General features: G+C 38.6%; 6 protein-coding genes across 8 annotated transcripts in view; 3 read left to right on the forward strand and 3 right to left on the reverse strand.

The window, feature by feature from the left end:
* LOC104781760 (lipid phosphate phosphatase delta) overlaps positions 1–1839 on the forward strand; it is a 2428-nt gene extending 589 nt beyond the window's left edge. The window contains exons 2-8 of one of the 2 annotated variants that reach the window (XM_010506502.2): positions 43–138; positions 258–332; positions 419–549; positions 707–810; positions 897–1025; positions 1110–1225; positions 1313–1839. In XM_010506502.2, the coding sequence (XP_010504804.1) occupies positions 43–138; positions 258–332; positions 419–549; positions 707–810; positions 897–1025; positions 1110–1225; positions 1313–1735 (1074 nt within the window). In that variant the 3' untranslated portion in view covers positions 1736–1839. Of the gene's footprint in view, positions 1–42; positions 139–257; positions 333–418; positions 550–706; positions 811–896; positions 1026–1109; positions 1226–1312 lie in introns of those variants that run through there. The other variant, XM_010506503.2, reaches the window with a different exon arrangement.
* On the reverse strand, positions 1884–5643 carry LOC104781761 (serine/threonine-protein phosphatase PP2A-3 catalytic subunit). Of its 2 annotated transcripts, none has more exons than XM_010506504.1 (11): positions 5357–5643; positions 4669–4725; positions 4449–4532; positions 4118–4189; positions 3858–3929; positions 3642–3682; positions 3206–3272; positions 2697–2888; positions 2509–2598; positions 2316–2423; positions 1884–2227 (listed from the first exon to the last, which is right to left on the reverse strand). In XM_010506504.1, the coding sequence occupies exons 1-11, from the start codon at positions 5447–5449 to the stop codon at positions 2162–2164; spliced, it is 942 nt and encodes a 313-aa protein (XP_010504806.1). In that variant the 5' UTR covers positions 5450–5643; the 3' UTR covers positions 1884–2161. The 2 variants fall into 2 exon arrangements, with proteins under 2 accessions (XP_010504806.1, XP_019100411.1); XM_019244866.1 differs by having other exon boundaries at positions 4669–4720; positions 5348–5406.
* Positions 7219–11053, forward strand: LOC104781763 (DEAD-box ATP-dependent RNA helicase 11). The gene is made up of 7 exons (XM_010506506.2): positions 7219–7386; positions 7759–8579; positions 8693–8776; positions 9059–9301; positions 9594–9755; positions 9875–9988; positions 10219–11053. Exons 2-7 carry the CDS (start codon positions 7851–7853, stop codon positions 10714–10716), a joined length of 1830 nt encoding a protein of 609 aa, XP_010504808.1. The 5' UTR covers positions 7219–7386; positions 7759–7850; the 3' UTR covers positions 10717–11053.
* On the reverse strand, positions 10997–12761 carry LOC104781762 (protein ROOT PRIMORDIUM DEFECTIVE 1). Its single transcript, XM_010506505.2, has 2 exons — positions 12231–12761; positions 10997–12131 (listed from the first exon to the last, which is right to left on the reverse strand). Exons 1-2 carry the CDS (start codon positions 12509–12511, stop codon positions 11153–11155), a joined length of 1260 nt encoding a protein of 419 aa, XP_010504807.1. The 5' UTR covers positions 12512–12761; the 3' UTR covers positions 10997–11152.
* On the forward strand, positions 12821–15563 carry LOC104781766 (F-box protein At3g58530-like). The gene is made up of 12 exons (XM_010506507.2): positions 12821–13163; positions 13285–13344; positions 13429–13512; positions 13631–13761; positions 13847–13922; positions 14061–14131; positions 14307–14393; positions 14486–14558; positions 14781–14848; positions 14931–14999; positions 15101–15206; positions 15327–15563. Exons 1-12 carry the CDS (start codon positions 12993–12995, stop codon positions 15390–15392), a joined length of 1062 nt encoding a protein of 353 aa, XP_010504809.1. The 5' UTR covers positions 12821–12992; the 3' UTR covers positions 15393–15563.
* Positions 15852–19999, reverse strand: part of LOC104781767 (protein NRDE2 homolog) — a 6094-nt gene continuing 1946 nt past the window's right edge. The window contains 8 exon segments of the mRNA XM_019244867.1: positions 15852–16200; positions 16286–16507; positions 16666–16891; positions 17027–17375; positions 17741–17851; positions 17931–18292; positions 18374–19082; positions 19193–19916. Of these exon segments, the coding sequence (XP_019100412.1) occupies positions 16062–16200; positions 16286–16507; positions 16666–16891; positions 17027–17375; positions 17741–17851; positions 17931–18292; positions 18374–19082; positions 19193–19916 (2842 nt within the window). The 3' untranslated portion in view covers positions 15852–16061.

The raw sequence follows: 19999 nt of genomic DNA on the forward strand, positions 1-19999 counted from the left end.
TTTTTTTTTTTTTTTTTTTTTTTTTGTTGGGGTGATTTGCAGAAATGTCAGAATGGAGTGTTGGATGCTTTCTTCTCAGCGCTATCGTGTGTTGTCTCTGTCCCTTTTTACACTGCTTTCTTGCCTTTGCTTTTCTGGGTAAACTTTCTTGTTCAACATCAAAGTTGTAATCTTTACTCTTCTTAGATATATATGGCTTATGAGGATATGATTGTAACCTTTAAAAAGATTACTAAGTAATGAGTGTGTAATTGCAGAGTGGCCATGGTAGATTGGCTAGGCAAATGACTCTGTTGATAGCTTTTTGTGATTACTTGGGAAACTGCATTAAGGTATTATTTACTGGTGTTCTATTTACACATTCTATTAGTTTTATAAGAAGGAAGTGTTTGTTTTTATACGGTCGTTCTGTATTTAGGATGTGATATCAGCTCCTAGGCCAAGCTGCCCACCTGTTAGAAGGATTACTGCCACCAAAGATGAGGAAGACAATGCCATGGAATATGGCTTGCCTTCTTCTCATACTCTTAACACTGTTTGTTTGTCCGGGTATGTTTTCTGCAAACTCTTTACCCTCTTTGATGCTTCTAGTTGTTTATTCAGATAAATGTGAAGCATTTCGTGTAATCTGTTTCCCATCATTTTGTAAAGCAAATGTTGCTGTGGTTTTTTAACACTTTGTCTCTTTTATTTGTTGGTGTTTCAGATATCTACTTCACTATGTGTCATCATCTGTCGGATACGAAAATGTGTCTATCCAATACTATGGATTTGCCCTTGCTTGTTTGTTGGTAGCCCTAATCGCCTTCGGTAAGATCAACACTCGTACCAGAGAAAACACACATTCCTTGCAAGTATTTGATTCCTCAATTGACATCATTGATTTTTCTTCCTAGGAAGGATTTACTTGGGTATGCACAGTGTGGTCGATATCGTTGGTGGTCTTGCCATAGGAGTCTTGATTCTAGGTCTATGGCTAACCATCAACGAACAAATGGATGATTTTATTACCTCAAAACAGAACGGTAAGCTTCATTTCTCTTAGTTTTACAAATGCTTCTACATTTAAACACTAAATGATAAATAAGCTATGGCTACGGATTGTTCAGTTAGCTCCTTCTGGACTGCTCTGAGTTTCTTATTACTCTTCGCTTATCCAACTCCCGAGCACCCAACTCCAAGCTACGAATATCACACCGCCTTCAACGGAGTTACACTAGGAATCGTAAGCAATCCAGATATGTTATATAGTGCAAAAGTATAAATGGTTAATTCAGACAATGACCTTAAATGGCGGTTTTACTTGTCGTAGGTGACTGGAGTCCAACAAACGTACAGCCAATTTCACCATGAAGCAGTCCCACAAGTCTTCTCACCGGAGCTCCCGCTAGCAGCCTACATTGGGAGAGTTATGGTAGGAATACCGACAATACTCTTAGTTAAATTCTGCAGTAAATCCCTTGCAAAATGGATCTTACCAACAGTATCCAGTGCACTTGGGATTCCAATAAGATCCAGCACATACATTCCTAAGCTCAAGCTCGACAACGTGCATGCAAATGGGAAGAAGACAGACGAAAGCAAGTACTCGGTTGGGTATTTGCAGAGACTATGTGAGTTCTTGTGCCAGGACTCGTTTGATATTGACACTGGAATAAGGTTCTTCCAATACGCAGGCCTTGCCTGGTCCGTTGTTGATCTTGTTCCCTCCATATTCTCTTATATTAACTTGTAGTAACAGCTCCATTGTGTTTTATAAAATCAATGCTTTAACATTGTTCATAACTTGGCGATACAAAAAGTCTCCATAGTTGTGGGCCTTGTGGCTTTGAAGAACTTTATATTGATTAGAGTTGAATTAAAAGGGTGCAAATACAGAAATATGGAACAAAGGGGAAGAATAACATTAAATAAATCGAAATAATCTCTCACAATAAACATATTCTGATGCAAAAGGGAGCTAAATAAGTTCAGCCAAACACATGTTCATGAGAGGTTTTAAAGTTCATTGACCTCTTTGCCTATATTACACTATTTCAAGGGAGAGGGCTAAATTGATTTTAAGCAACCTGGAACACAAATGCGTTAACCAAATGGAATAAGCAGAGATCTTCAAAAACCAACAACTGGACTTCGCCGCTGCAGGAGGAGCTGAGTGTCTTCATAGGAAGTAGTCGGGTGTCCTTCGAGTGACATCTGGCTCGCCTCTCCTTGGTGCTGGTTCAAACTGTTGTATGATTTAGACTCTGTTAGTTTTCATTCCCCACAAAAAAAAAGTCAAAACGAAGATATCTGGACATAGTTTGGGAAAAGACCTGAATGAACGTGTGGTTCCTGCAGTCATCGACCTCAAGAATTGAAGCCATGTTTCCACAGCGATAGCAATAGTTTGGTGCACTGAATATAGTAACCACCTTTTGCTCCTGTCAACGGGAATATATTTTTTTAACATAGTGAGCTAAGAATCTTAGATTTGGCATGCAGGGAAAATGAGTTTGATTGTATTACGTGAGCCCAGTTGAATCCATCCATAACCAGCTGATGCGCTCGGGCGATCAGCTTTAAGTTGTTAGTGTGATTGAATTGTTCGGAAATGTCCTATGGAAACAAAATTGAGAAAAAAGAAAGTCAATTACACACTTATTTGGAACCAAAAAAAGGCAAGCTTCTGAAACTAAGGCTTCATAATTCAATACCTGACCAAATGTATATCCGGCACCACGAGGAGAGATGCCCCAGCCACATCTGTCATCAGGATCAGACCATAATAAGTCACACATAGGTCCTTCATGCGGAACTTCTTGAACTCGATCGAAGTTCCTAATGTTGTCAAGTGTCTCAATAGATGGTGACAATCCACCATGAAGGCAGAATATTTCCGACTCGACCTGTAAACAAGGATAAACGACATGAGAAGAACAGCCTCGTTATTTTTTCGGAACGAACACTCTTAAGAAGCCATCAGTTCAATCAGACAAGTTATATTAAGTATAAGTAGCGATTGCAGTTTATATTGTCATTCACAGCTTTCTAGATACAAACCATCTCAAATTAAAGTGAAACTTGCCAACTAGCTAACACACGCACAAGAATGCATCAAAAAAATTCAATCTTCTGAATGAATTTAATATTAAGAGCGCCAGAACAGACAATATTGTAGGAGTGGAATGAAATGAATGATGCAGTGTATGTACTAAGTACTAACCAAGGCTGTCAGTGGGAAATAGTCAAAGAGGTCTGTAAATATTTTCCAAACATTTGCATTGCCATACCTGCAAGTACAAGCAAGCTTTGTTAAGCAAAATCCAAACGAAATAACCAAAAAATTCTTTCTACAGGCGTAGAAGAAGACATGTCGTATCAAGCTCACTTTTTGATTAGCACTAACTAACAAGGTATGAAAAATACCATGAGAATAGTCAAATGAGTAAAGCAATATTAGTCCGGAAGATCAATACAAACTAGCCAGGACTAGAAAAAAAAATGAAAGGAAAATTGATATTCTCCCATCAGCAAAAACGAGCAGAAACAACAGCAACCATAAAGACATGCAGAGTATTAGTTAAAGAAGATGTATAATGACATGAAAAAAAGCGAGTTAGCAGCTTATACAACATAAAGGTGTTTTCCAGGAGACTCACTTTCGCAGACATTCATCATAAAATCCATAAACCTGAGTAATCTGCCAGAGCGAACAAAAAGTGTATTAAGCCATGAGTCAGATAAAAAACTTGGCGGACAGAAAGTTGCAAGCAAATAAACTCTAGTAAAACCATAGTTTACTCGAAAATGTATACAGCATAGAAATGAATAAAATAAATTGTAATTATAAGAGGGTTCCATCAAAGATAGTTTACCTGACGACTTTCATGGTTTCCTCTAAGAATAGTGATTCGCTGCGGATACCGTACTTTCAAGCCAACTAACAGCTGTAAATGGAATTTAAAAGAAAGAAAAACCATGAGAAAGGTAAATCTAACTAACATACATAAATCCAGTATGGACAGTATATTTGATTTAACAGCAGTATAAGAAGACAGGATATGTATTTCTACTTGGAAATCAGAATATCATTATTGAACAAAAACGACGTGTGCATATGGTATAAACTTGGTACCGTAACAGTTTCGACAGAATAATATCCACGGTCAACATAGTCTCCCATAAACAGATAGTTGGTATCAGGGCACTGCAAAAAGAGCGAAAGATGAACACTCATCAGGTTTTGTCAAAGCTGGTGGTAGATGGACAACAAAACTCCAGCACTACTTTTAAATATAACCCCTCAGAAAAGGCTCCAATATATTCTAATTATTCAGTGAGCATCCAGACAGATTTTGTATCCCCATCCAAGACTTATAATTGCTAGAAAAGATGGAGGCTGAATAAAAAACAAAACGTTCATCTATATGTCCATTGTGCATCTCAATAAGAGTTAGAGAGATTACCTTTCCCCCTATACGGAAAAGCTCTGCAAGATCATGGAACTGTCCATGAATATCACCGCAGATTGTCACAGGGCTTTTAACAGGCTGCATAAAGGAAATTGTTTTAATTTAAGTCTACTTAAACCAAACAAAATGAATGTGTCCTTAAATGAAAAGAGGCTTTACACAATCCATCAGATGGGAATTATAATTGCCAAGAGATGCAAGAAGAAGAACTGACCTGAACGTTGCTTTCATCCATCAAGATCTCCTTAGCTTTCTCGCATAATGCTCTAACCTAAAGCAAATAAAACAATACTGCACATGAAAAATTCATCTTTTCTCACTTTTCCCTTCCTAAAGAGGTACATGAGGTACATGACTAGAACTAATATCTAGTATCAAAACCATAACATTAGAATGTCAAAAAATTAGATACACCAAAAAGATATTTTACAGCTATTGATCACTTTTCCCCGATATTAGTCCCAGAAGGTCTTCAACCAAGTTGCAACCTCTCTCTCACACACACAAGCTAAAAACTATTTATCATTTTACATATTTTTCCCCCGATTGAAAAAATCCGAAACTAGTCACACAAGCTAAAAACTATTTATCATATGTTCAAAATGATAACTTTGGCTATGGTTCATATCAAAATGCGAGTTAATTCAGAACCCAAAATTCATCTTGAAACAATAAAATTGAAATGGCAAATTTTTTTTCCAACCCATAAAACTGACGTGAAATCAAACATCAAATCAGATAATCAGATACACACAGAATAAAAAAATCCAATCTGAGATCCAATCATCGGAACAGTCGAAGCTCAACCGGGGGGAAAAAGACACATATACAAATTTGCAGATCCAATTGAAAAGGAGAAAAAAACGAAAAGGGTGTGAGGAAAGCTAGAAAACGCAGGGTACCTGTTGCTCAGAGAGGGGCTTGCACTGCATGAGCTGCGAGATCTGCTCATCTAGATCGAGGGTTGCATCAGTCGGAAGCGAATTCGCGCCCATCTTTTTGGATCCGAAAAACACAGATCAGAAACCAGCAACAGGTTTCCAGATTAGGGGGCAGCCCTAACCCTAAATTGGATGGTTTCTGCGTCTTCTTCGCTTTTTTTTTCTTCCCTTTCTCTCTCTCTCTCTCTCTCTCTTTCTCGAAGCGCAGAAGAGTGAGAGGAACTCGCAATGAGAAGGGGCGCGTGAAGGGAAGTGGCGAGTGGGTTTGTAGCTTTCGAGCCGTTTCCTCAATTGACTATAATACCCTCTCCTTTGAGATCTATTAGACAAGGTGACAAACAAAACCCTCTACTTTCTAAATTATTCAAATAGTACATATAATATTGTAAAATCGATTTTATTCCTCAATTAAACCAAAAAAAACACTATGGGTCTATTCAACTTGACATTTTGAGTGATTTGTGTAAAATTTACAAATTCTATGTTATTTAATTATGGATTTTAAAAATCTTCTGAAATCCACTGTTATTTAAAAATTTACCTAAAACTCTATTGTTATTCAAAACAGTTTGTGGATTTGGATTTTAATTAGTTTTAGGGATTCTAGAGGATTTGATAAGATTTGTTTAGTTAAAAATACAGAAATCCAAATCTCATGGTTTTAGGTAGGATTTGAAAGAATTTTACCATAAATCATATCAACTTCCTTAAAATCTATCAAAATTCCAAATTTCCTAAATCCCATAAAATTCTCCAAAATCATGGTTTTAATAAAATCCCCTATAAAAATATAATCACCAACCATTGAAAAAAGTGTTCACCTTAATTATTAAACATTATACAAAAATACATTGTAAAGTTTTATTGATTTCAGTTTTTAGCTAGATAACAATTTAAAGCAAACTAATTTATTTCTTTACAAAATTGGACTACAATTGCCAATTGGTTTGAACTTTGAAGTGATTTTTTTTTTTTGGTCTCAAACATAATGCATCAAAATTTATATATGGTATGAAAAAGGTATGTAACTGAATTTGTTTATACAAAAACTTAAACCTTTATTTTTTTAGAAGGACTCACTATGCTCCAAGCTTTGAAACAGGCATCTACGGATCTACCTTAGGTTTATCAAAACTCTCTCTAGCTTCAGCCTCGACTCAATTGATTGAAGTCATTAACTCGGAGACTCCTCATAAATAGCTCCATGAGATTCTACATGATATCCTAGTTGTCTCTTCTACTTTTCGAGAAATTTCTTTTCGGTTTATTCCTATTGAGCAAAATAAGAAAGCTGATGCTCTCGCAAAAGCAATCTTACAAGACTCTTGTATGCGACTGTTCAAGTTTAATTGAAATGAATTTGATTGACAAAAAAAAATGTGGCTTTAGATTTAACCAACAAAAAAGATCTCCAACTACCAATAGACGTTGATAATGGAAACAAAATAAAATCTTATTCAAGTTGAAGTTCCTCCAACATTCATTTTATTTATATTTAAAAAAAAGAATCATGAGTGAAAATGATTGGAACTCACATAAAATTTATGTTTGAAAACAAAAATTAACATGCTATTATATTTCTTTCATTATTTTCGAAAATCTAAGATACAATCAAATACAATTAAAAAAAAACTATATTTCACATTGTTGTAGTAAAGGTATTTTAATTTTAATTTTAATTTTTGGCCCAACTCTTATAGGTTTATAATTAGATTTTAGATTTATATATTAAAAAAAAAAACAAAACAAGCTGATCTCATAGTTTTTGGTCACATACATATTGAAGAGATTAAATTAAAAGAAGCATTATTAAATATATTTAACTCACAGTATTATCTCTCGCGTTGTGTGTGTGTCCTCCGATCCAAAAGGAAACATCGAATTTAGGGTTTTTCTCTCCTCCGAGCTTTTCCGTTGGGTGAACGAACGACTACCGTTGATTTCTTCTTAGCTTTGATTCAGATTCGATTCTCTCTGCCGATATTGTTGAGGTTCTCTCTCTTTCTCTCTATATCCTCTCCTTTTGTCTCCTTCATTTTTTTATCTCTCTCGATTTCGATTTCGCGTTCGAGTTTTTTTTTTTTGTGTTTTTGTTTTGGTAGCTAGCCTAGGGTTCCTTCATTGCTCTATGCATTTGGTTTCTTTCGTTTCAGGTGTATGAAAACCCCTTTTCGATTTTCTAATTTTGCTTTCGCTGGGTTCTGATTCTTATCAGATGGCCTGATTTTGTTTGATTATAGATTTGATTTTGGGATTCTGTGGGTTTCCAGCTTATATATATTTTTGATAAATCCTCGCTGTTTGTTATTGATTTCTGTGATTGCGTTTGTGTTAACTATAGAGACCTGTTTGGTATTTGCCAGGTTCTTAAGAAGCATTTAAAAAGTCAAGTTTTCTGCTGGGGAAGTTGCAACTTTTTTCTCAATAGTTTTAGGACGTCACAAATTTTTCAAGTATGAGTTCATCATGGGCAGATGTGGCTGATTCTGAGAAGGCCGGTTCTAAGCCTAAAGGTTCTTATGTTCCCCCGCATCTACGTAACAGGCCATCTGAGCCGCCTGTTGCTGCTCCTTTGCCACAAAACGATCGTCCTGGGTATGGTGCTCAACCTGCTGGGTCTCGATGGGCTCCTCCACCCAGTGGCGGTGGTGGCAGCGGCTATAGGAATGATGGAGGGCGCCCCGGATATGGTGGTTATGGTGGAGGAGGAGGAGGTGGTGGTGGTGGTGGCTGGAACAACAGAAGTGGAGGGTGGGACCGTAGAGAACGTGAAGTAAATCCATTTGGAGATGATGCTGAGTTAGAACCGATCTTTACCGAGCAGGAGAATACTGGCATTAATTTTGATGCTTATGAAGATATTCCGGTTGAGACCAGTGGGGGAGACGTGCCTCCTCCTGTTAACACATTTGCTGACATAGATCTTGGGGATGCATTAAATCTCAACATCCGGAGGTGCAAATACGTGAGGCCAACACCTGTACAGCGTCATGCGATTCCAATACTGCTTGCAGAGAGGGACTTGATGGCCTGTGCACAGACTGGGTCTGGGAAGACTGCTGCTTTTTGCTTTCCAATAATTAGCGGAATCATGAAAGATCAGCATCTACAGAGACCCCGTGGTTCACGGACGGTTTACCCTCTTGCAGTCATCCTCTCACCAACAAGGGAGTTGGCATGCCAGGTAACACTGAGAGTCTACTCATTCCCTCATAGAATAGAGTTTCTTTGGGGAAAATTTTCCGTGTATTTTACTTTAATATACACACGTTTCTCATTCTGTGATTTTTTTGGCAGATACATGATGAAGCCAAAAAATTCTCCTACCAAACTGGTGTGAAGGTTGTTGTTGCTTATGGAGGAACACCTATTAACCAGCAGGTAATTATAGTACAAATTTTTGTATTCTTGGTTGTGAGCTTGTGATTGATTTTGTTACATGATCGTAGTAGCTTATGCTTACTGATATTGGATTCTGCCTGCTCTGTCCTTCGTAATGTCAGTCTCTTTTGTGAAGTCAGCAATGCATAATGCAAATCATGCATATTACACGCTTTTTTCCTTTGTTAGTTAGCATTACATATGGAATTAATCTTTTGCAGGTGTTAGTTAAACAGTTTTGAAGCATCAATTTGTTGATCTCATTTTTTATTGTTTATACAGCTCAGGGAACTCGAGAGGGGAGTTGATATCCTTGTGGCAACTCCTGGCCGGTTAAATGATTTGCTAGAGAGGGCTAGAGTCTCCATGCAAATGATTAAATTTTTAGCTCTTGATGAGGCGGACAGGATGCTGGACATGGGTTTTGAACCACAAATTAGAAAGATTGTTGAACAGATGGACATGCCTCCACGTGGGGTTAGACAGACAATGTTGTTCAGTGCTACATTTCCAAGGGAGATCCAGGTTGGTTTCACTTGTCCATGAGACACCCTTTTCTTATTAAGTCTATTCTAGTGAAGTAGCATGGTAGTTATGTGTCAGAGGATAATAGTGGTCTTTCTTTTATATCTGTAACTTTGTTCCTTCCCAGATCATGATGGTGAATCTTTGATGATTTAGTTTTAGAGTGGCACAATTGTCATATGCCTTATGAGTGTTATATTCGTATGTGAGAACAGCTGCATAATATTCAGCACGTACAAGAGTGATCGGTTCTTAACGTTTCTTTTAATAATACTTTTTTGTTCGTGTACAGAGACTTGCAGCGGATTTCATGTCAAACTATATATTTTTGGCTGTCGGAAGGGTGGGTTCAAGTACTGATTTAATTGCCCAAAGGGTTGAGTTTGTCCAGGAGTCTGACAAGAGAAGCCATCTCATGGACCTGCTTCACGCACAGAGAGAGACCCAAGACAAGGTAATTTGATAGTTACCATCTGTTGTTTACTTATCCAAGATTTGTTATAGTCATGTCACACAAATCATAATTTTTCACCCTCTGACCGATGCTGGCTTTCTGCTCTTTCTATAAACCAGCAAGCATTGACATTGGTTTTCGTGGAGACAAAGAGGGGAGCTGATACTTTGGAAAATTGGCTGTGCATGAATGAGTTTCCAGCAACCTCCATTCACGGGGATAGAACACAACAGGTTCGTTGATTGATTGAAGTTTAATTCGTTGATGTAATTCTGAACATCAAACCTTACTATTGTGGAGTAATACATATGCTTCACTCCCACTAAAGCTAAAACAAAACTATGTTTGTTAAAAAAACCTGGATGATATTTGCTAAAATGAACTCGTTCAAGTTCATGATCGATAAGTTTGTTCTCTGTTGACTAAATCTGACTAACTCCTTTGTGTTGTTATACATTCAAAGGAAAGAGAAGTGGCACTGAGGTCCTTCAAAACTGGGAGGACACCCATTTTGGTTGCAACAGACGTGGCAGCACGTGGTCTTGACATTCCCCACGTGGCTCATGTTGTAAACTTTGATCTACCAAATGACATTGATGACTATGTCCACCGTATTGGACGAACAGGACGTGCAGGCAAATCTGGAGTAGCAACTGCCTTCTTTAACGAGAACAATTCATCACTGGCTAGGCCGCTCGCTGAGCTGATGCAAGAAGCCAATCAAGAGGTGCCTGAGTGGCTCACACGATACGCTTCACGTGCTTCATTTGGTGGTGGTAAGAAACGGTCTGGTGGTCGGTTTGGTGGCCGTGACTTCAGAAAGGAAGGTTCTTACAGTAGAGGAGGCGGTGGCGGTGGCGGTGGCAGTGATTACTATGGCGGAGGAGGCTATGGTGGTGGTGGATACGGTGGTGCTCCAAGCGGTGGGTATGGTGCTGGAGTGACCAGTGCTTGGGATTAGCCGACTAGGCTCCCCAATTTTTTCTCTTTTTAACCTGACTATTTATTTCTTATCTTCTACATTCCCAAGAGAGCACATGTATTTTGCCCCCACTTTTGAGATCTCACATTCAAGAGATAGATTTAACTAATCGTTGCTATCAGGTGAATCTCTCCGTTTTTGAAGCTATTTTTAGGATTTGTCCTAAAAGATAGACAGTAGTTTTTTTCCGATTTTGATCTTGTTCATGGTTTCTTCTAACAATTTCATTTGTTAGTTTGAAATCCAAATTGTCTTTTTGTTTCCCTTTTGTTGTTTGACAATCTTTCTTGGTGGAAAAACAATCTCTCTTTATATCCTTTTATGGACTTTATTATGCTTACATAATTCAAACTCCGTTCCATTACATAAGAGATAAAATGCAGTTAAAATGGTGTGAACAACAAAACAACTGTTGCTATTCATCTTCGGAATCTTCTTCAAGCTCGCTTCCTTCCACAATCTCTTCTTCTTCAGAGCCTTCTTCCGCAAGGTCATCCTCTGGCTTATCAAGCAAAAGTTCCTCTTGAGAGACCATGCCTAACCCTCTAGCCCGGTAAAGAAACCCTGTTCTCATCACATGATAGAACTTATCACGAAGACGAGTGAGAGGATGCGGATTCACTAGTTTTCCTCGACGATACCCTTCTTTGAGAATCACAGTTGTTGTCTTACACTTCAATGAGAGGTAGAAAATCCCGGGGTATCGAGTGAACAGACGAGTGAACTTATGAGGAATATTAAGCTCCGCTCTCATGCTTCTCAAGTAGTTCCTCTTGGTTTTCTTGTGGATAGTCAAGCTCAGGAGCTCGTGCAGAACTCCCACAGCTCGTTTCTCCATGAGATCGCTTTCAGGGTCAATGTTGCTCGAGTCATCGTAAGGAGAAATGTAAGGAAGTTTTTGAAACTCATCCATCCATGCTTTGACCTTCTTCTGCGCTCCATAACCTCTAGGAAAACTCATAGGGAACGTCAATGTGGACTGACCTCTTTTGAAGTCGCGGTAACTAGAATCCTCCCCGGCAATAACAATGCTCTCGTTCCGCTTCTGCAGGGACGAGAATGCGAATTCGTCATGCCATTTTACAAGCTTTAGACAGGGGTTCCCATTAGAGGCCTTGACGAAACAGAAATGATCAGGGTACTTCATGACTAGCGTCTTCTCGTAGTTATCAGGTAAACCAAGATCGAACTTGAGAGAATGTAGTGATCTGAGAGAGACAGTTTTTGTTCTCGTCATCATCAAAACTCTACATAGTCTCTCCACTGTATCAGCCTCGTGGCTTTGATGAATAATCTCTTCCTGTGAGTGAAGCATTAGTGCTGTGTCCGTTAGCTTGAAACACGGTAAGCTCGCGTAACGAGCATGCGGGAACTCGTGAAACAGAGTCGGATACCTGCAAAAAAAAATAAAAAAAAAAGTCGACTTTTTTTTCAAGTAGCAGTCTTTTACAAGTTTCTATCAAAGGTTTTGAATTTTAATCTGATTTTGATACCTGCGCAAGAAGCGGAGAACAGGGACGGTGAGACCTAAGAGTTTTTGCCAATCGGAGACGGATTTTGCGGTGAGGAAACCGGTGGGAGATCGGTTAATGGCGTCTTTGAGGATGCAAGCTGCTTTGAGATCGGTCTCGGTATCAATGACGTGATCAAGGTTCTTGTTCTTCACCCACTTGAGTCTCACTTTTGTCATAGCACCCATTCCTCGCCATTGTTGATGCTGATGAAACAGCAGCTTACTCACTGAAAAGAGAAAGCTTTGGGATTTGACTAACATCTATAAGTGATTTGATGAAAGAAAAATGCGGAAATTGGATGATCTGTAATTGAAACTGCTTAATGGGTTTTAGGGTTTAGTGTTTCTCTCTCTCTCTCGGGGTTTAGTTTTAGAAAAACATCATCATTGGAACTTGGAAGAACAGAGAGAAGTGAGTAAGAGTAGTGCACACAATGTGCTCGACGAAATTCCTGAAGGTGTCTAAAAGCGAGATTTTCCGACTTTTTAAACTCAAGGCCCACCCACAGGCTATAGTTAAGGTAAAGGTAAGCCTTTTAAATTAGTGGCTTCGCGAATTGGTTTTTTAGTTTTGCGGACAGAACCTAAAAACTTCGAACTTTGGTCTGCGGTACAATCAAATCTACTGAAACAAGTTCTATTCGTCGACTCGAGAAGACTTGGCTCGTTTAAAAGTTCAAGCTTTTCCTAGATTCTAGTCCTGGTAGAAATTTTTTTATCGCAAAGCTTGGATTTGAGAGTCATGGAAGCGAAGAAAGTGACAGAAGAGGAAGCGGAGACATGGAGAAGAGAGATAGTAACAAGCGTGATGAGATTAGTGAGCTCGAGATTGCCTCAGACAGATCTAATATCACTACTTCTTGTTAGCCCTTGGCTTTATCGCACCCTCGTCTCCTACCCTTCTATTTGGCTGGTAACAAAACTTTTTTACTTCTTCTCTTTTTGACTTTTTGACTATTTGGCTGGTAACAAATCCAAGTTTTCGAATTTTTCTATACTTAATCTGATTCAAAGTGTTTATTGTTCTCTTTCAGAACATTGATTTGCGCGAGATGACCAATGCAGGGGATCGGCTTTTAGCTGCTCTGTCCTTGGTTAGTTAATGTTAAAAGTTTGATACTTTTAGTTTTTGGCCAAGTTTGAGCAGAAGTCACTCATCGTGGTCTCAAATTGTGTAGCCAAGATATCGGCAAGTGAAGCATATCAATCTTGAATTTGCCCAAGGTGTTGTGGACAGCCATCTTAAACTTGTGAAAGCCCGGGTAACTTTTTTTCGCAGACTCTACCAGTAATTTACTCACGACTTTATGTTTCTGACTACGTGAATCGTTCTAGCCGTTTGAGTTTCTGAAAATATTGTATTGGCTTGCTATATGACAGTGCCCGGATGCTCTCTTAAGTTTAGAATGCTTGAATCTTAATGGGTGCCAAAAGATTTCGGACAGTGGAATCGAAGATATAACTAGCATATGTCCCAAGTTAAAAGTTTTCTCTATCTACTGGAACGTGAGGTAGTATTCTGTCTGACTCATTGGTTTCAAACTTCCTGATTTTACCACATGAGACATGCCTAATTCTAGATATAATGTTTGGCAGGGTGACCGATGCTGGCATTAGACATCTAGTGAAACATTGCAGACATATCATTGATTTGAACCTAAGTGGCTGCAAGGTATGTTTATATATATCCTTGGAGTTTTATTCCTGATGGATTGCTGTAATTATGGCAGTGTCTTACACACATGGATACCCCTTTCTCTTCGATGTTCACTGTTTGTATTAAGTGAAAATATATGATTTGGATGTGCAGAGCCTAACGGACAAAAGTATGGGGCTAGTAGCTGAAAGTTATCAAGAATTAGAGTCGCTGAATATCACCAGGTAAGTTGAAAAAGGCTTAAGTCTTTACATGGTGATGATAGATAATCCATAACATTCTTGGATAATGTCATTCTTCGTTTGTTGATTGTCTGTCTATAATGGTGGAAGCATGATTTCTATACATTTTCATTAAAGGATTATGGTATTTGGTTTTTTTTGTTCATGATGCCACCAGGTGTGTTAAGATTACAGATGATGGTTTACTTAAAGTGCTACAGAAATGTTCCTCTCTCCAGACCTTAAACCTCTATGCTCTTTCAGGGTATATATAGTCAGCACATATTTATTTGTTTCTGGATTTATTGATAAGCTAGCTGTTCTAAGTCCTGGCACTGATACTGCATATTCTTGCAGCTTCACAGACAAAGCCTACAAGAAAATATCACTTCTAGCTGATTTAAGGTTCTTGGATCTATGTGGCGCTCAGGTAGGAGTCTATGAATCCCATTTATTTGGTTGCATTTGTCCTTTTTCCTTGGTGGATGGATGGATGAGTTTAATTGAGATCCTGGATTATCTTTCACCGTCTTGTAGAGTATAACTCAGGGATTGATTGCTAGCAAATCCATAGTACAGATTATATATGTTGAAAATGGTATTCGTATCTTTTATACATATCTGTAACTAAGAGTCCGGCTTTGGTTGCCAGAATATATCTGATGAGGGGATTGGAGATATAGCTAAATGCAACAAACTAAAGTCTCTCAACTTGACATGGTAAGCTAAGTCTCCCCCTTACAAGAAAGATAAGAAGCAAGAAGCTGCGTTTTTCATTCCAAATGCTTCTTAAACGTGGCAGGTGTGTGCGTATCACAGATGCAGGCGTGATTACCATGGCTAATAGTTGTACCTCCCTCGAATTTCTCAGGTATAATTTTATTACAATTCTAGAACTATTTTGCTTTGTTGTTGTTGTTGTCAGTGATTATTTTTGCTGACACCATCCAATGAAAAACCGAAAAATTGCAGCTTGTTTGGAATAGTAGGAGTGACTGATAGATGTCTAGAGATTCTCTCGCAGACATGCTCTACTACACTCACCACTCTTGATGTTAATGGCTGCATCGGCATCAAGGTGTGTACTGTGACTTTTTCTCCAGTATATCAGTAGTTTCTATGTTGTGGTGATGCTGAAGAAGATCCAACACTTTTCTCTTTACTTAGTAAAAAACACATGATACAAATTTTTTTGCAGAAACGAAGCCGTGAAGAGTTGCTTAAGATGTTCCCTCGTCTGACATGCTTCAAAGTACACAGCTAATTTGCTCATTATCTAAGGACTCTCAACAAGTGTCTATCCTCTTTTTTATGATTCACAAATCACAATCTATTAGGAACAGAGGAGAGTACTCTTATTATCTTAATCAGATGCTGTTAACTGTGACTAATATGCTTTACTAACAAGCCCAGTATATCGTTACGATAAATCCAATTATCCAAACAGTAAACAGCTGAAAACAACACCACGTGTCACGTATTTGATGCATTAGTATACAGTAAGATTATGTGCGGCTGTATAAACTACAAATTAGCAAATATCTGTAACGGTAAAAAAACCTTAAACAGTAATTATCTTGGATGGTTCTTAGTTATTTTGGATGGTTCTTTTACAGAACCAGGAAAAAGGCAAAAAAAAAAGCGAAGGGACAGATGAATACTTGCGGATACGGTCATTTCATTTTCTTCTCCTACACTTGGTAAATTCTCAATAACCAGAACAGAGCATAACTAACTATATATACATTTTCAATGATCTCATCCCTGCATAACAAGAATCTCGTGAATATCTGTCCTAAATCCTAATGTTCCAGAACAGAGCATAACTGTATATACATTTTCAATGATCTCATCCCTGTGCATAAGGAATCTCGTGAATATCTGTCCTAATGTTCCAGAACAGAGCATAACTGTATATACATTTTTAATGATCTCATCCCTGCATAATCTCGTGAATATCTGTCCTAATGTTCAGTTCCTTGGCCAGCATCAGTTTTTGTAACGGTGACATCTGTTCCACCGTCAAAACTGAGCTCAGCTTCCTAAACCCATCCAGCCATAGTTTTTTCGACCTGCCATGCCATTATGTTATGAATGTGTTATCGAAAAATATAAAAAATCTGGAGAAAGAAATTTAGATTGGTTATATGCTCTTACCATGGGCATGCATGTATAGCTCGGTAGTAAATCTTTGCAGCTGCTTCTAAATCTTTTGCGATGTCGATCTCATATGCAATATAGCAACGCCATAGAATGACCGACTTGTTTAGTGTATCTTGTGCAAAAGCCCTTTCAAACAATCCACGGATTCTGTGTGAGGAGTCTTCTTTATTCAACTCATAAGAAAGTGCCAATAGCCAAACAACGACAGATGAATTCCTGCATGATTAACATATTAAACTAGTTTAGCATCGATCCTTCTTCTAGGAGGAAGACCATAAACATGTAACTGTTCGTCTTTAACTAAGCTAAGCATCCAATATCTACATTACGCAGTTCTCGTGAGAATTTTAACAAAGTTTGTGAAAAAAGCTTACTTGCGGGAATAGTCATCAAACATCATTCTCAGTCTATGGGATGTCGTACGGTGACTACAGATGTTCACCAAAGCTCGATAAAGCTCCGGATTGAGAGGATACAGTTTCAGTCCGTCTGATATGGGGATCCGAAGTTGTGAGAAAGTTCGATCGTCCTGGTGTCTCTGAAGCATTCTCGCATAATAATTGAACAAGAGTTCAAGTTGATGACTTTTGCTTTCTCTTCCTGGATACAAATACAGATAAATAGTGCATGCATGAAAATTTATCTGTACATGGAAAACATTTCTGATGCAGTCATGCTCATGTATACTAGTATGGAAATCAGTAAGAGAACACGGTTATTGATCTAGGAAATAACCTGGAAGAACAGAACTGATTATGTGCTCTAGGATCTGAACAGCACCAGGAAGGTTATTTGTTAACTCCTCAAATAGAGCTGCCGAACAAACAAGCGCTGCTGGTTTATCATCAGTGACACCACTAGACCATGCTGATCTTATCTTCTCAAGCTTCTCTTTAAACCCTTGGCGTGCTCTAGGGATTTGCATGCTTAAAGACTCGGAAGTATAAGGAATATAAGCTAGACCACTTCCCAGGTAGTACAGAATGTGCATAGCACGAGATGATGATTCTGTATCCCTACCGCTATTGGCTAATTCCAATTCAGCATACCATAAACATAGCAACGAAGCGTTGTACTGTAATCCCTGCAATGATAGGTGAAATATACTTAGCAATCGTGGAAATTGGGTTGATGTTTCTCTGCACAAGTGCACAAGAAATAAAGTATACAAGAAAACCTATTCTAGCGATCTCCACTAGGTCATGCTTCCCTATAAATTACCCAGAAAAGACTGTCTTATAACAAATAACTCTACTATGATCCGTCCATGAAATATTATCTTGTGCAAGCTCACAACTGGGAGGGGGCACCAGTTTCCTGGAAGTGAAAATTTGAATCAGCAATCACAAAACCATGATAACTCATCTAGAAGTTCTTTTGAATAATAATAAAAAAATAGGTTTCATGGAACGTTGTATCACATGATAACCAAAAGATCTGGAAACTAACCTTAGAGAGGCCACAGATAGAAGTCAGTGCCATGTCGAAGAGTTCTCTTGCACGGTTCATATTTCCAGAAGCAGCTTGTCGCAGTGCAATAACTCCACAATGTGATAGATCCTGTTCATAGAGAAGGAATCAGTTCAGGTGAGCTGAAGGAAAAAAACAGACCACACCAACAAATTGGAATGGGACTTACCTGCTGGTAATTTTCCAGGAGACGATCGGCCAAATCTTGGCATGGTGTAGTTGCTACCTCACATGTTTTCATATTTGTTACAAATAGCTCTTCTGCAACAAGCACAGCTTCTTCCAGAATGTAGTTGTGGGGAAAAACATTTAGACAAAGCAAGATGGCATTGCGGAGAAATTTCATCATCGCAGTCCGCATAGATATGTCACAGCTGCCACCTAAAAGAGATCCCAAGCTGAACCCGTAGGCACTATCTGATTTCGACAAACATTCATGTACACTTCTCAAGTTTTCTAGCATAGAACCTGACAATGTTTCAAGGGTACTTATTTTCTCACTCCACGACAAACTGTTGCTGGAAGTCCATGCTTACATTTTTTCAGATAAAATTGCAAGTCAATCCTATTAAACATATCTACAGAGATTGAACTTTATTTACTAGGCTGAGCGATTAGTCCCACTTGGACAAAAGCCAAGCCAGTAGACACAATTAGACCTTTGTATGCTCCAAGAGAAAAGATGAACAAAACGATACAGAGATAATGATGGTAAAAGGTAGTGATAGATACCAGTTTTCCGAGTAGGCATCCATTGACTGCAATCTCGAGAAACCTCTTCTTCAAACCATTTAACCCAAGTTGATGTATTTTTAACCTCATCATCGACCGCAGCACTGACAGGCTTTAGCATAGCTTCAGTATCATCTCCAGGTTTGCTAATCTCGTCTTCTATATCCTCATCCAGACCCTCCCGATCAACACCGACCTCTACAGTGTTAGCTGAAGCAATACTATCTCCATTTCTACCTGAGACTGTCCAACCACCTACCCCATTGTCATCAGGGGATTCTACTTCCAAAATTTTATGCCTGTTTTCCTCCTTTTTCTCCAGCCACAATGACCATCCAAAAGCTCCTTCTTCTCCAACTCTAGCACCATTACTGCTCCAAAAGTCCTTAAACGATCTTATTTTACTCTGTTCAGTAAGCAACGAAGATGGGCAGAAAATGCTAAATTCCACTTCAGCTTGAAATAACGCTGTGGCCAGCTCCTGGTAGCCAGCCTGCCACTCAAACCTGCAGAGGCTAACTAGCATATCAACTAAAAGGAGTTCCTGCTGGATGGCAGCAGAATCCAATGGTTTAGGTGTTGCATCCTCCTGCATAATCCGATAAATAGAGTTAGACCTTACAATGTCAAACTGCTGATAATAAGAGTAAACAGATAAGTATTGAAGTGATTCATCAGTTAGCACTATAAAACAAGAACCTGTCCATGTGGCTTGCTGCAAGCAGAAGAAAGAGCCGAGATCGCCAAAGAATACGTATTTCTCACTTCAGAGACTTTGAATATGGAAAATTCTTCTTGAAGAACATGTAGCAACTCCCTCCATAACTTGTAGCTAGCGGAATTCTGCATAAGTGCCTTTTTGCATCTACTGATTAATAGATCTGTGCTGTCTCTGCTTCCGCAAGTCTCGAAAAGTGCAAGAAACAGTTCTTCGTTATCTGGGTCAAGTTCAAAACCCTTCTCAAGTATACTAATCTTCTGGTCTAAAGTCTGCAGGCGATCTCCTTTATTAACTTGCGTACTTAAAACCCGGTCTAGAAAATGAGCAAATGCTAGCCACGTTTTTACATCATGGGGATGCTCCCTCGTCAGTCTGTTAAACTCTAGCGTTTTATTCAGCACGTAATCCTCCCACGATGCTTCTTCCATCATTCAGTCCTTTGATAAAACATCTTCCTCCAGTGGGATGAAATGATCAAAGGAAGAAGAATCAGTAGCTTCTCTTGAAGCAGATAAGCGAATACGCTTGGTCTTCTTGCTGCGTTCTGTGACTGCATTTTTTAAAAACCAATAGCGTTCCCGAGACTCTGGTGTCCACTCCAAATAATCAGTATCAGTCTCTGGGTCAAGCATAGAACTACCCAGAGAACCTGACCCAAGAACTCTCTGAGCATTGTCAAGTTTATAGCGAGGAACATTCATACTGCATTATAAAAAAGAAAAAAAAAAAAAAAAAAAAAAAAAAAAAAAAAAAAAAAAAAAAAAAAAAAAAAAAAAAAAAAAAAA

Source organism: Camelina sativa, chromosome 4 (genome assembly GCF_000633955.1).
Source record: "Camelina sativa cultivar DH55 chromosome 4, Cs, whole genome shotgun sequence".
In the NCBI taxonomy this organism is placed as follows: domain Eukaryota; kingdom Viridiplantae; phylum Streptophyta; class Magnoliopsida; order Brassicales; family Brassicaceae; genus Camelina; species Camelina sativa.

What these genes read in the sequence shown, in the direction of transcription:
- LOC104781766 (XM_010506507.2), top strand. Translation starts at nt 12,993, where the DNA reads ATGGAAGCGAAGAAAGTGACAGAAGAGGAAGCGGAGACATGGAGAAGA. An exon ending in AACCTCTATGCTCTTTCAGG is followed by an intron (nt 14,394 to 14,485) that starts GTATATATAGTC and finishes ATATTCTTGCAG; the next exon opens with CTTCACAGACAAAGCCTACA. An exon ending in AAGTCTCTCAACTTGACATG is followed by an intron (nt 14,849 to 14,930) that starts GTAAGCTAAGTC and finishes TAAACGTGGCAG; the next exon opens with GTGTGTGCGTATCACAGATG.
- LOC104781761 (XM_010506504.1), bottom strand. Translation starts at nt 5,449, where the DNA reads ATGGGCGCGAATTCGCTTCCGACTGATGCAACCCTCGATCTAGATGAG. An exon ending in GAAACCATGAAAGTCGTCAG is followed by an intron (nt 3,683 to 3,857) that starts GTAAACTATCTT and finishes TCGCTCTGGCAG; the next exon opens with ATTACTCAGGTTTATGGATT. An exon ending in GGAACCACACGTTCATTCAG is followed by an intron (nt 2,228 to 2,315) that starts GTCTTTTCCCAA and finishes ATCATACAACAG; the next exon opens with TTTGAACCAGCACCAAGGAG.
- LOC104781762 (XM_010506505.2), bottom strand. Translation starts at nt 12,511, where the DNA reads ATGTTAGTCAAATCCCAAAGCTTTCTCTTTTCAGTGAGTAAGCTGCTG. An exon ending in GTTCTCCGCTTCTTGCGCAG is followed by an intron (nt 12,132 to 12,230) that starts GTATCAAAATCA and finishes TTTTTTTTGCAG; the next exon opens with GTATCCGACTCTGTTTCACG.
- LOC104781763 (XM_010506506.2), top strand. Translation starts at nt 7,851, where the DNA reads ATGAGTTCATCATGGGCAGATGTGGCTGATTCTGAGAAGGCCGGTTCT. An exon ending in CATTTCCAAGGGAGATCCAG is followed by an intron (nt 9,302 to 9,593) that starts GTTGGTTTCACT and finishes GTTCGTGTACAG; the next exon opens with AGACTTGCAGCGGATTTCAT. An exon ending in AGAGAGAGACCCAAGACAAG is followed by an intron (nt 9,756 to 9,874) that starts GTAATTTGATAG and finishes TCTATAAACCAG; the next exon opens with CAAGCATTGACATTGGTTTT.